Source organism: Plecotus auritus, assembly GCF_963455305.1.
Source record: "Plecotus auritus genome assembly, chromosome: 6".
In the NCBI taxonomy this organism is placed as follows: Eukaryota; Metazoa; Chordata; class Mammalia; order Chiroptera; family Vespertilionidae; genus Plecotus; species Plecotus auritus.
In genome coordinates, this window is record NC_137773.1 from 52,495,166 (window position 1) to 52,510,313 (window position 15,148).

The 15,148-nt window shown below is 39.3% G+C and overlaps 1 protein-coding gene across 3 annotated transcripts in view; it reads right to left on the reverse strand.

Moving 5' to 3' along the window:
* CLGN (calmegin) overlaps positions 1–11,917 on the reverse strand; it is a 48,927-nt gene extending 37,010 nt beyond the window's left edge. The window contains exons 1-2 of one of the 3 annotated variants that reach the window (XM_080672151.1): positions 11,726–11,917; positions 35–187 (exon numbers count right to left, since the gene is read on the reverse strand). In XM_080672151.1, the coding sequence (XP_080528277.1) occupies positions 35–178 (144 nt within the window). In that variant the 5' untranslated portion in view covers positions 179–187; positions 11,726–11,917. The remainder of the gene's footprint in view (positions 1–34; positions 188–11,725) is intronic. The other 2 variants (XM_080672150.1, XM_080672149.1) reach the window with 2 other exon arrangements.
* Between the last annotated feature and the right edge of the window lie 3,231 nt (positions 11,918–15,148).

Below are 15,148 nucleotides of genomic sequence, written 5' to 3' on the forward strand. Positions count from 1 at the left end.
GAAATAATTTACAACTGATTTTTCATAACCTTACCTCTGAGGAGAGTTCATTTTCATTAACATCAGTCTCTTCTGGATTTTCATCAAAGTCTGTCATCTCAACATCATCATCCATGAATTCTGCATTAACTGAGATGCATAAAATACCCAAACATAGCCAAAAGCCTTGGAAATGCATACTGATTATCTGTGAAATTAAGTTATTCGTAAAAATAAAACAAAGTTCTGAAAAAATATGTGTAAGTATACTTAAAAAGAAATCATTTCTCCTTAAAACCTTCTTTATTTCAGGATGGCTTTTAAAACAAATAATTAATAATTACTTAAATTATGTTTTGACCATGTGGAAAATACCAGCTTCCAATCTCACAGGACATAGATTCGAGAGCTACAGGCCTGCTTCTAAAAACAAAGAGCCAGTGGCACAAATCTCAAGATACAGATAACAGTGATCACCAAACTCAAATAATAAGTGCACCCCGTTTTCTTTCCTAAATGTTTAAGTTGCTTTACTATAACATTGTGTAAGTGTATAAAAACATACAACTGGAAATCTTATAATTATAAAGCCAAAATACATTGATAAACAAAAATTAAAGAAAAAGACTTTTATCACAACTTAATGTGATAGTTTTTGGTTGAAATCAAATCACCGCTTAAAAACCAAACAAATATGGGACACTTCTATTGCAAAAACGTTCAGCTGAGTAAAAGAAGCCAGTAATAAAAGATCACAGATTATGTTCCCATTAAAAAGACAGGCAAATCCAGAGAAATGGAAAATAGATTAGTGATTACCTAGGGAAAAGAGTGGAAAGAAAGGGTTAATGGATAGAAAGATTTGGAGGATAAGGAAGGGTGCTGAAAATGTTCTAAAACTGGAATATGGTAATGACTGCATAACTCTAAGTATTTTAAAATCCATTGACTTTCACACATTAAACTGAAGGTGCAAATAATGTATCAATAAAGCTGTTTCTAAAAAAGAATCATTAGGCTATACAAAGCTTTTTCTCCATATAGTTAACTCAACTGATTAGGACCCTTGCTATTGAGATCAAAATGTTATATGGATGTGTGGGCTAGTTTGCCTTGGTTTCTTCTAAAGATCATTGGCTCTAACTCTAAAGTTGAAAACCATGAAAACACGTTTTTTTAAATCAACACAGATCTACCATAATATGAACATAATCTATTAAAAGGTATGTTAATGACACCATCTTTATGTTCAAAGACAATAAAAAATGATGCATGCTGTCATTTGTTAGAAGAGTTTGAGCTCTCTGAATCCTAAGAAGGAAGTGTAACTGGGATAGGAAGTAAATGAAGAAGGGCAGTTTGACTCAATAACAAGAAATTTTATTTCTTAAAATTTTCACTTACTGGCACAGAAATGAGTATATTTGCAAATTGCTTATTAATTGTTAATAACCTTAAAAGCTTCATTGTTCTAAAAATTTAAGAACCTCTCATGATTTATACAATGTAAGGTGTTTTGCTTGACTATCAATAACATTTGAGTAAAACAGAAATGCATAAATTAGTAATAGCAGTAATAATGAACATTAAAATCACTTTAGACCCATATCTTCTTCAAAATGAACACATACTTTAGGTTCTTAATAATTAATTTGTTGGGGATAAAAATGTCCTAAGTGCTTTGTATGAGCTCTGGTGTACTGGCCCGCCATGGAAGAATTAATGGGAAGCCCAGGAAATAAACAGGGTGGACATTATCACCTCCAATCTACAAACTGGAATCAGAAAGATTTAAAAACTGGTCAAAGTCACATGATTAGAAACCATCCAAAAACATTACATCAACGTGCCATGCTACCTCTTATTTTAATTTTACCCACTGCATTATTATATGTTTACTGATAAAACAATGGAAAGAAATCACAAAAATGTTAACAGCATGCATTTTCAAACCTTCTAAAAATTTCCAAAATTTAGATTACTAGTAGTATTAAGCTATGAAGATATTTACCCAGAAATAGCCATATCTACCTTACTATACAAGTGAAATACTTATGAATAAACTGCAAGTGGTCGCAAACTGTTCTGTAGACAAAGCAGTTCTGTAATAGTCTCCATTAAGAAAATGATATATTCCAAGGTTGTTGTTGCTATTTATTCTTTTTTAAAAAGAAGTAGAAATATAGACCTAATTGTTTCTGCTTAATTCTTCAGTGTTCTATCATTATTCAGTAATATACCAGCTGACAACTGAGAATTATATCACTAAGTTCAGTGTATTACTTTAAAGTCTATTACACTATGGTGTGAACATGCCATCAAGCTCCAAACAAAACTGTGAGGTTTGTCACACATTGGTTTTTAAAAGAATAAGTAAGATATTGTCGGGCCTGGAGCCTTGAAGTAACTAATCTGTGCAGTTTAAATTTTTTTTAATTGTGGTAGAATATACATAACATACAAGTTATAATTTAAACCAATTTTAATTGTTCAGTCGAGTAGTGTTAAGTATATTCACACTGTTATACAACTAATCTGCTGAACTCTTTCCATCTTCCAAAACTAAAACCATATGCATCAAAGAACTCTTACATTCCCCCACCTCCTAAGTCCCTGGCAACTACAATTCCTTTATTAGTTCTAACAAGTATTTTGGTGTGTGTGTGTATGTGTATGTAATCTTTATGTTTTTCTACATATAAGATCATGTTAACTGTTAACACAGATCATTTTACTTCTTCCTTTTCAATTTGGAGGTCTTATTTCTTGCCTACTTGGTCTGGCTAGGACTTCCAGTACAGTTATCCCATTTTCAAAAAGTGGGGGGGTACCCTTTGCTTTACACCAGTTTTACTTGTGAAAGTTTTCATAGGAAAAAATCTACTTTCAGATAGTGGGGGAAACATATACTATGTTGAATAGAAGTGACAAAAGCTGGCATCCTTATTTTGGTCCACATCTTAGAGAAAAAGTTCTCAGTCTTTACCATTGAATATGATGTTAGCTTTTCATACATGGCCTTTATTATTGTGAGACAGTGTGTGTTTTTTTGTTCGTAGTTTGTTATCTATATATATAAATCCCTAATATGCAAATAGACCAAATGGCAGAACAACCAACAACCAGTCGCTATGATGTGCACTGACCACCAGGGGATGCGCGCAGAACATGGCGGGCATCGGCTGTGGCAGGATGGTGGAGCAGGTGAGCAGGGGCACCTGACCAAGGCGGGGCACCTGACACTGTCATGGGGGCGAGCCTCTGGTGGTTACTGAAAATTCTTTGCTCCCGCACGCCATGGTCCTCCGTGCACTTGCTCTGGGCACTGTCAGCGGGTGTGAGCAGGGCTAGCGCCGTCAGTGTGTGGGAGTGGCAGCGGTGGGAGTGGGGCTGCAGGCAGACAGGGGACCAGAGGCCGTGGTGGGAGGGGCTGGGAGGGGGCACAGAGGATGGGGGACCCGCCCCTGTGCCCACCGCAGCCTTGCGGCCCCCAGTTCCTTTCAAGGTGCACAAATTCATGCACTGGACCCCTAGTTTTTTATATAAGGGTGCTGAATCTTGTCAAATCCTTTTTCTGCATGAATTGATAATCATGTGGGATTTTTGTCTCCATTCTGGTAATGTGGTGTCTTATGTTGATTTATTTTCATATGTTGAACCATCCTTACATTCCAAGAGTAAATCCCAGGAAGACACTTGGTCATTTTAATTGGTAACAATTTTTGCATCCCTATTCATTAGGGATATTGTTCTGTAGTTTTCTTGTAGTTTCTTTGTCTGACAGGTACCAAGTTATTGCTGCACTCATAGAGTAAGTTTGGAAGTGTTCCTTCTTCTTTAATTACTTGGAAGTGTTTCAAGAGGACTGGAATTAATTTTTTTTCAATGTTTGATAGAATTCACCAGTTAATTGGGAGGTTTCTGATTACTGATTCAATCACCTTCTAGTCTGTCAGATTTTCTATTTCACCATGATTTAATCTTAATAGGTTATGTGTATCTAGGAATTTGTCCATTTAATCTAGGTCATCTAGTTTGTTGGCATATCCTTACTAATAAAAGGCTAAGTAGTTGTCACGCCCTCACGTGTGATGCCCTCACGCTGTCACAAGATGGCTCCACGCAGCTTCTGCCAGGATTCCCACGGCCCTATGCACCTGCCGCAGAGGCAGAAACCCCGGCTCCAGCGATCCATCGAAGAGCCCAAGATGGGTGGGCAGGGCCTACCTCTTTGGGGCAATCGATTGCGGGACTCCTTCACTGTGAAAGGGCACAAGCCAGGCTGGGGGGACCCCCCCTTCCCAAGTGCATAAATTTCATGCACAGGGCCTCCAGTAATTGTTCATAATATTCTCTTTATATCTGTAGAAATGTACTCTCTCATTTCTGATTTTAATTATTTGAGTCTTCCTTTTATGCTTATTCAATCTAGCTAAAGGGTAGTCAATTTTGTTGATCTTTTCAAAGAACCAACCCTTGGTTTCACTGTTTTCTCTATTATTAACCTACTAAAGGCCCGATGCACAAAATTCATGCAAGAGTAGGCCTTCCTTCCCCCGGCTGCCAGCACCGGCTTCCCTCTGGCACCTAGGACCCGGGCTTCCCTCTGGCACCCGGGACCCGGGCTACCCTCACAGACCTGGCTTCGTCCAGAGAGTTGTCTGGTCTAATTAGCATATTATGTATGCTTTTATTATTATAGATGACCTATTCCATTTATCATGTAATATTTATTATTTCTGTGCTGCTGCTAGCTTTGCTTTTTCTACTTTCTTAAGATATAAAGTTAGTTTGTTAATTTGAAATATTTTTTTAATATAAGCATATATAGCTGTAAGTTCCCCTCTTAGCACTGCTTTCACTGTATCTGATAAGTTTTAGCATGTTGTGTTTTTGTTTTCATTTATATCAAGATATTTTATTATTTTCTTGTGATTTTCTCTTGGACTTTTTGGTTGTTTAAGAGTGTGGTGTTTAATTTCCACACATTTGTGGATTTTCCTGTTTTCCTTCTGCTACTGATTTTGGTTTCATTATATTATAATTGAAAAAGATGCTTTATATGATTTTGATTTTTAAAAAGTTACTGACATGTTTTATGGCCTAACATATGGTCTATCTTAGAGAATATTCCATGTGCACTTAAGAAAAACATGTATCTGCATCAATGTTCATAGAGGGTATTGGTCCGAGGTTTTCTAACAGAGTCTCTGTCTGGTTTTGATATCAGGGTAATGCTGCCTCATCAAGTGAGTCTAGAATTATTCCCTCCTCTTAAATATTTTAAAAGAGTTAGAGAAAGATTGGTATTATTATTTCTTTCAATAAATTGGTATCCATTTTTCTTTCTGCTGTTATTAGGTGGAGTGTTCTTTATGTGTCCTAATATGTCCAAATAGTTTATAGTACTAGGTGCATCGGATAATAATGTGGATTTTGTAATCAAAGAAAACACAATAATTTCAAGAGAAACATCAAAAGTGCTTTATTCAAAGTAATGTCCATCGCTAGCTACACATTTCCCCCATCTTTCAGGTAATTTGTGGATACCGTCCCAATAGAACTTTTCTTGTTTTGAGGCAAACCATTCAGAAACACAATTTTCCACTTCTTTGTATGTTTTGAAGTGATGCTCAGAAAGTGCGTGTGCCATCGATCAGAACAAGTGGTAATCTGAAGGAGCAAGGTCTGGTGAATACAGCGGGTGGGTTAATACTTCCCAGACAAGATCTTTTAACATGTCTTTAACTGGTTTTGAAGTGTGTGATGGTGCATCATCATGAAGCAAAATTACCTTGCCATGTCTTTTGGCCCATTCTGGTTGTTTTACAATCAAAGCATGGTTCAAATTGATTATTTGTTGTCAGTAGCGATCAGTATTAATGGTTTCACCTGGTTTTAGAAGCTCATAATACACCACACCTTCCTGATCCCACCAAACACAGAGCATTGTCTTCTTTCCGAAGCAATTTGGCCTTGCAGTCCAAGTTGATGGTTGACCTGGATCAACCCATGATTTTGTGCATTTGGGATTCTCAAAATAAATACACTTTGCATCGCCAGTCACAATTCGATGCAAAGAAGACTTTCTTTCGTGCCTTTGAATCAACATTTTACTGATGACTTTTCTTGTTTTCCATTTGTCTTTCATTCAGTTGATGTGGCACCCATTTTCCTTCCTCTCAAATCTTTCCCATTGCTTGTAAATGATCAGAAATTGTTTGCTCAGCAACACTTAATCTTTCTGCAAGTTGTTTTTGAGTTTGACATGCATCTTCATCCAATAATGCTTGCAACTGTTCATCTTCAAACTTTTTCGGTTGACCTGGATGTTCTTTGTCTTTCACATCAAAATCATCAATTTTAAAGCATTTAAACCAGCGTTCACAAGTATCTTGAGATAGAGCATGTTCACCATAAGCTTCCCAAAGTATTCAGCAGCACTTGTCTTCAAAATAAAGTAATGAATTAAAACTTCCCCCAAATGCTCTTATTTTTGGCACAAAATTCTACATTTTTAAGCATAAAAATATCTATGATGTTAACACCTTCAGCAAATTTGACATTTGAAGTTTTGAAGCTTGCTGTCAATACAACAAAATAGCATACATATCAAATTGCATATATATCAACATATGTGTAACTCCATCTATTAAAAACAATCCGCATTATTAACCAGTACACCTAGTATTGTTCAAATCCTCTATTTCTGTATTGATCTATATGGTTGTTCTGAGCTATGCAGTTTTAGTGCAGCAAGCATTTGTTTATATGGTATAAGGTAAAACATTTAGTGATGCTACCATTTTCCCTCCTTATAAACATATAAAAGATAGAAAGCCCAGGGTTCTATGCCTCTTGTGTATTTCTCACTCCATACAAGTTGCTGAAATCACCAAATATCATTTGTGCCTTCATTTTCATATATCATTGATCTCATGTAAGTTCTCTGCATTGATTCTGGGCTACTCAATAACAAATTAAAGTATAAGTAACTTTGTCCATTGAAATACCATTCTCCCTAATCTTTTGAAACCAAGACCAAGCAGACTAATATACCTCAAAGAACTTCACCAACATCACCTAAAAGCCCTAATAAATTTCCACTGAGAACTCCAAATCGCAAACTATAAAGCACAATTCATTTATTGGTATTGAAGTAAAGCTCAATTCCACAGCAGAGGTAGCTAGAGCACTAAAAATAAGATAATCACAGGGTCCCCAGTATTTGTTGTAGAGTGTGGGAGAGATTGCTAGCTGATCACCAAGTTGTTTTTTCTTTTTCCAGGGGACAATACTAGATTATATTTTCTTTGGAGTTAGGTGTGGAGTGGAGTTAAGAGGGAGACCCAGGAAAGCTTGTTTTGCATGTCCACTCTTGAGTCTGAAAGCCTGAGAGCCAGAAGAACCAATGGTATAAATTCCGGTCTGAAAGCCAGCAGGCTCAAGACCCAAGAGGAGCCAACGTTTCAGTTTGAGTCCAAAGACAGGAAAAGACTGAAGTACCAGCTAAATACAGGCGGGGTAGGGGGGGGGGGGTGTTCTGTTTTTGTTGTTGTTCTATTCAGGCCTTCAACTGATTAGATGAGGCCCACCAACATTGGGAAGGGCAATCTGCTTTACTCATTCTAACATTCAAATGTAATCTCATTCAAAATCTCCCTCACAGACACACCCAGAACAGTGTTTGATCAAATATCTGGGCACACTGTGGTTCAGTTGACACATAATTAACCAGCACAGCCATGCACTCCTCAGAAACACCAGAAACCATGTGAGGCCTCTGAGGTGGCTTTATTTTATTTTATTTTATTTTTTTAGAATTACATTTATGAATACATTTGTTAACGGAAACTGGGTATATTTTCCTAAAACAGAAGAACCTAGAAACAATAAAAATTCCTTAAGAAATACAGCAAAAAGTGGGAAAGAACCATAACAGCAGAAATAGTCATTAGAAATACAACTTTCTGGAGGTTTAGGCAACAAAGTGCTACAAAATACCCAAGGAGTCTGGATCTAATGTTATAAAAGTGAGAAACTACTGAAGGTCTGGGATTAGTGAAATGATGAGAACTGAAATCCTGAATATGTGAATAAATCTGCACTGGGTTTTAAAACCATAACTACACACTAAAGTTAAAATTGACTAAATAGCATCATTTGCTAATTTTTTTACATAAACATTATAATGATATATTTTCTTATTTATTTAGGATTATACTATTTCTACATAGTTCCAAAACAACAGCGTGGGGCAGCTTGCAAAGAACAAAACAAACATAAATATAAGCTCACCCAGCACTGGAATTCTCTATCATTTCTGTATTCACAGTGTCCCAAAGAGTGCTGGAACATGATAAATAGGAACACATACATGTTTATGAAATGAATGAATGCATAAATGATGGGGGGAGGGGAGGAGGGAGAAGGTTCCAGGAAGAAGGCAAATAGATGTTTCTAAGCAACCAACTAGGAGGATTTTCTCTTAGCAGCATGGCAGCAATAAATTTAGTGTAAGGGTTTCTAAGCAATTGGGGAAAAACAGAAATAAAATGAGGGAGTATTCACTATAAAAGTCTACAAGCTCCTTGGAGGTAAAAATCTTTCTGGAATTTAACTCCTAGAAAAATTTATGAACTGAATCCTTACATAATAGATGTCTTTATGGTTTTATGACAGATAAATAGTTATGGCAATGCTTCTGATATTGGTCCTCTAAAGTTTATTAGAACATTGTTAAAACTTAACACAATGAAGGCATTTCTATAGAGTAGGAATATAATGGTCTAGGAAGTTTGCTGTTTTATGATGTGGTTTAATATGGAGAATTAATCATATTTTTAAATTCTACTCTACATTTATGAAAAACTGTCTCTGATTATGAGTTATTTCACAATCTTGCTATGGACATGCTGCATTTGAACAACTCAATTCATAATTTGCTTTTCTAGAAAAGATAATAAACAGAAAAATTAAAAAGTTTTGTGTTACTACATCACAAAAATAAAAGTGGACAAATTTTTACCAAAATTAAAGGGTATTCTTAAAAATTCACTTCGAAGGATCACAAATGAGGTGGAGAGGCAGGTAACAGTGACACTGTTGGCAGGTAGCCTGCTTCCAAAGAAAGCTGCAAGACTAGAATTAAAATGCAGCTGTTTTCTCACAGAAGGAAGTAGCACACTACAGAATGTATTCGTTTGGTGATAGCTAATGTTTCCAGAAATTCAGGGGAGTCTAGCCAGTAAGTAATAAAATTCATCATTCATACATATTTGTGATCATCAATTATGTGCCAGGCATGTATCAGACTTACAGTAATTAGCAAAACATACTTGGCTTCTAGCTATAAAAGCCAGCTAAAACTCTCAAATCTTATTCACAGTTCAGAGGTCACTTCCTCTCTAGTTTCAAATCATTATCCATCTTCAAGGATGTCCCAAAGCTTCCATTAATTTGAACTTGGTTTTTCCTCCCAAGCCTGCTTCTCTAGCTCCTTAATTCCCTTCTCCCAGTAACTGCACCTCCAGTCAATCATTATCTTAAAAATAGTCATTGGTAACTAAATACATTTGGGTATTTCATAAATGTTTCTCTCTGTCCCCATGCCACAGCCTTAAGGATGGGAAAAGAACCCATGCTTTCTGACAAGGAGAACTCCCACTATGCCTCTTTTCTTGCCAATCTTCAAATCCATCCTCCCCCTTCTAGCATGAATTTTCTTTTAAAAAGCAACTCTTATTTTGCTGTTTATAAAAATGTTCAATAGTTCTCTGTAGTTCTCAGCATAAATTCTGCCCATTTAAGATTCATTTCTGTCATTCTCTTCAACACTTGCCTATTTAACATATTCATGCTTTCCTATGTGCTATTCTTATATGCCTTTTTGCTATTCAGGTTTAATGGCCGGCTGGGGACTCATCCAACGCTAGTGTACCTCAAAAACGGTATTTGAAAATCACTATTATTTAAAGTTTTAGTTGTCGTGCAGCTTTGGGAACTCATCTACAGAATGAGATGACAGAAAACACACTGAACCCACACCATGGCAAGGTTTCTAGTCCTATTTTTAAAAAGGCAATGGGTTAGCCCTACCCAGTTTGGCTCAGTGGATAGAGTGTCGGCCTGCAGACTGAAAGGTCCCAGGTTCGATTCTGGTCAAGGGCACATGCCTGGGTTGCTGGCTTGATCCCTGGTTGGGGGTGTGCAGGAGGTGCCTGGGTTGCTGGCTCCATCCCCAGTTGAGGGTGTGCAGGAGGCAACTGTTCAATGATTCTCTCTCATCATTGATGTTTCTGTCTCTCTCCCTCTCCCCTCCTCTCTGAAATCAATAAAAATATATTTAAAAAAAATAAAAAGGCAATGGGTTAAAACTGCTCTGGGCCTGTTTTATCATTGGTCACGTAAAAGGGTTACATTAGATGACCTAATGGTCCATTAAGGTTAACAATTCTAGCTTTCTATTTAAGCGCACTAAATTTTATTAGGTACTGAAAATAAAAAATAAGGCTAATTTACTGCACTGTTCAATTTGTTCAGAGCCATCAATATACACCATTTACACACATAATAATTAACTTTATCAAGAATATAGAATACTTTGTTCTAAGGATTTAGGGATAAGGTGTAAATGTGACTGGAAGATCGAACCAATTAGATCTGAAGGCAAAACTGTGTAAACTGAAAAGAAATCAAACTTAGAATCACCAAAAGGAGGGCTTATCCAGAGTGATTAAGTGACCTAGTGTGATGTAAAATGTTAAAGCCAGCAAAATCTTAAGGCTAGACGGGGGTTTTAATGACTCTTATGCATCAAAACGTTTCAATATAAATGAACTCTTTCCTAAGTTGAGACTTTTTCGCCCCCTACTCTCCACCCCACCCCGCCTCCTGTGGCCATTCGAGTTCCTTTCTCTCTCTCCCCGTCCTGAGCTCGGCTGTTCTTTGCTTTTTAAATCCCAAGCAAATGCCCCCTCCTTGTTTCTTGGGGAAATGTTATAAATAAAATCGGCTAAAGCGTCTGATTGATCATAAACAGGCTTTAGGAGATAATGAGTCTCTAGTCATTAGGGCTTCTTTGGATGTCACCCAACTCCATGGCTGGTCCCCAGAGGCGCCGCGGCTCCAGGCAGCGCATCAGGGAGTGGACCGGAGTCCCAGGCGCCGCCGCCGCCAGGGCTGGGTCGTTTCGCCTTCACCGGGGCGGGGAGGCGAAGGCTGAGCCACTTCACGCTTTGGGGAGAAGTAGCGGGTGGGTGAGCAGCGCCCCCCGCGACGCCCCCTCCCCTCTACACCTCTCGGCAGCCGGGCTCGTGCGTGGAACGGGCTGGAATGATAACCGCTGGGGTAACGGCCTCGGCTCCGGGGGCCTCAGCCTCGGGGACAGCCCGGGCTGGGGGCACCTGGCACCCCGCGTCCTCCCGAGCCCAGCGCAGCAGGTGGACACGGCGGTTCCGCGGGACCCAACGGACCCTGGCGGCACCAAATCCGGCCGCTGGGCTGACCTTCCTCCTCCCAAGGCCGGGAGAGCCGCCAGGAACTCACCGCGGCACCCCCAACCCCGATCTCCACGCCGCTCCCTCACCTGCCCCACCTGTTCAGCCAGGCGGGTCGCCAAATAAAGGGGTGCGTCCCAGCCCCTTCTTCCCCCTCCCCCGCCCTGGGGCAAAAAGCAATGATTTCGATTCCTCATCCCCGCCCCGGAGCGCAAGGGGCAGCGGGGAGGTGGCCTGTGCCCACGCACCTGTCTTGCGGGCCCGTTTTCGGCAGTGGCAGCTCATATGTCCGAGTCGCTGCCACTTGGTCCCGGCGTCTCCCAGACCAGTCCCGCCCGCGGCTGCCCAGCAGCGAATGCTAACTGCGCCTGCGCGTGCGGCCGGGTGCGGGAGGCGGCGGCGGGGGGCGGGCCGCGCGCACCTGCTCCGCGGGCTCAACCGCCTGACCCGAGCGGGCTGCGCGTGCTCGGCTCCCGGGTCCGCAGAGAGGGATTCTTCGTGATTAGCTCCCCAACCTTTCTCTCCCGCCCAGCGCCTGCCCTTTCTGCAAACAGTGGGGTTCTGCCTCCTGGTGCGCATCTTAGGGTCCTGAATTCCACGTACATCAGGTTTCTGAACAGCATCCAGGCTTTTCCTGCAGTTCTTTAGGTCGGGAGAGGTGACTGGGGTCAGCAGGAAGGCGTCCTATTTCGGGTGCGTGATGAATATAGATGTTAGATGTTAGCGTAATAAATGCATTGTCGTGTGTGTTTTTCTGAAACACTCTTATGAATTGCTAACATGTACTGTACTTGCTGTACTCTTAAGGGTTTTACAAGATCTTATTTACTAGTAACCTTCACAACCATCCAGGTAAAGAAACTGAAGATAATTTACTTGCCAGAGTCTTTGACTAGTAAATATGAAAATAACAGGGTTGAAATACAGGCCTGTCTCTTTCAGAACCTGTAGTTTCAACCAGCACATTAAACATAAAAATATTACATAAATGTACTACTGAATTTTTTTTTTTCTTTTTGGCCCCCTACTTGTTGGATCATGTAACTTTTACTACTTGTATTTCCTAGGAAATCTGGACTTTGACCTTGCTACAATCACGATTCAATTTTATTGGAAGAATAAAATATTTATTGACTTGTGATACCCCTATTAAAGAGTCTCAGACTGAGCTTGATGGCGATCCATGCACAATATGTAAATTATTGGCTAGGCATCAGTGTCAGGGGACATTTTTCACATTGCATCAGTAATAAGGCTACCAACTCTAGACTTTTGATGCTGTCACCTTTTGGGGTGTGTTTGGATAGTGTTTATTGATTATTTTTTAACTTGAGGTACTTTATACTAGAGGCCCATTGCAGGAAGATTCCTGCATAGGGCTTCCTGCTGTGGTCTGCTTCTCTCCCTTCACCGTCACCCCGCCTGCTTCCCTCCCTTCTCCGCAGCCCCACTTGCTTGTTTCTCGGCACCTTCGCTCCCTTCTGCAATGCTTGGCTTCCTTCTACCCTGTCTTCAGTCTTCGCTCTACTCCTGGGTATGCAAATTAACCGCCATCTTGGTTGGATTAATTGCATACTCACTCCTGATTGGCTGGTGGGCAATGCTTATGGGTGTAGTGGAGTGATGGTTAATTTGCATATTACTCTTTTATTAGATAGGATTTCTTTCTTCAGTCTTTCCAACTTTTATTATTCAACATAATTCTGTGGCCCATAACCAAGACAATTGTACTTGCTGGAAATAATTTCTAAATGACATATTCAAAGTTTGCAATGAAGAAGCTGAAAACTAAAAATTCTTGCTATATTTCTGATCTCAGTGCAAATGACTCTACTATTTCTCCATTAAGTAAGAACCTTCTTTAGGATGAGGCTTGTACAATTTATCTATGATTGCCAGTTTAGCAAATTAAAATGCAGGATACCCAAGGTTCTAATTTTATATGGACAAATAATTTTAGTACATACATTTCCATATGTGTAATTTATCTGGCAATTTTAATTTTATCATGTTAAGGAAGTATCTATTCATTGCAATTTTAATTTTTTATAGGAAGTAGCTGTTGAATTTTTAAAAGGCTATTTTAGCATCTGTGAAGGTAATCATATTTTTCTCCTCAGACTCATTAGTATTGTATGCTTTATAAACAAGTTTCCTAACAGAATCCTAATCTGATTCTTGCACTACTGGTTTTTAAAAAACCACACCAGGTTATGATGTGTTATTTTCCTACTGGTTTGGGAATCTACTTCTAATATTGCATTTAAGATTTTTATATCAATTGTCATAAATGATATAGGTCTTTGGCTTTCTTTTTGTGCTTCCATCAGGATTAGGTGTTCATGAAATACCTACTCATTAAAATAATTTGTAAATTTTTCATTATTTGCTATATTCTGAAACAAATTTAAAATATTGGCACTACCTGGTTTCTAAAAGTGTACTTGAATCGCCCTGTGCAACGATCTATGTCTGGTACCTCTTTGTGCTTTTCTTGTTATTTCTCAAAAGCTTTTTTTCTTCTATAAATATTGATTGGTTTAAGCTTTTTCTCTCCACTTGCATCCATTTGGGTAAACTTAATTTTTCTAAGAAATCATTCATTTTATCACCTTAAAAAAAAAAAAAAGAAAACTAATACCAGCAAAACAAAAACCTATTGGCTCATATAAACTTTCTCATATAATTAATTGCCTTTTGTTGGCTGTTAATATCAACACACCATCTAAAAATAGATGTTAAGGTAATTAAGGGGGAAAAAACGTTAGATGGTTTCAATGGGAAAAGCCTGCCCAGATTTAGTTCCCATTATCTATATATATAAAAGCCCAGTGACCAGAAAGGCAGAACAACCAGAATGACCAGTGGCTATGACACGCACTGCGGCAGCCAACCAGCCTGATCCGGGCCCCAACTGCACTCCCCCACAGCTGACCTGGCCTCTGATCAGCCCCCAACACCCTCATCAGGGGCAGGGCCAGCCACCAACCATGCCGACCCCTCTTCCTCAAGGGCCCAGCCAGATGGGCCCCCATCGGGGTGGGCTGGCCAGACCCCACCCGTGCATAAATTCGTGCACCGGGCCTCTAGCTTGTTCATAATTGTTGCAATTCTGCCAGAGGGTGGAAGGTCCAGATAAGAGTACACAACAAACCCCAAGATAGTTTTACACACCCAAGTGAGTAGAGGGTCTCTCTTTCCCTTCTACCCATGGGTGTGACCACATTTACAATTGCTACTACTATTAGTAATATTACCATATGACTATTTACTTCAATAGTAAATAGTACAGGTGTTGTTGGCTTATCTCAATACCTGAGAGACATTTTGGCAACAGAATTTCAATTATGTCTCAATGTTTGCAGAACTTCTTTTCACTTGAAAAAAAGGTGTTTAAGAAAAAAAGATTTCACTGAATCTGGTCTGAATGTGGTTTTTACAAACGTTATCTGCTATAGTGAGTCAGAGGCTTAAACATATAATTTGCCTTCATTTGTAGGTTTGAAGAAAAAGTGATTTTTAAGAAGCACAATCAGTATGAATGCTATAAACCAAATGCCCAAACCAACCAATCAGCAGTATTTACTCCGCTATATCCTAGATGAGTGTCCAAGGCCCTCCAAATCTCCCCTCCCTCTGACCTCAGACCAGAGGCCATGCGGGTGAGTGAG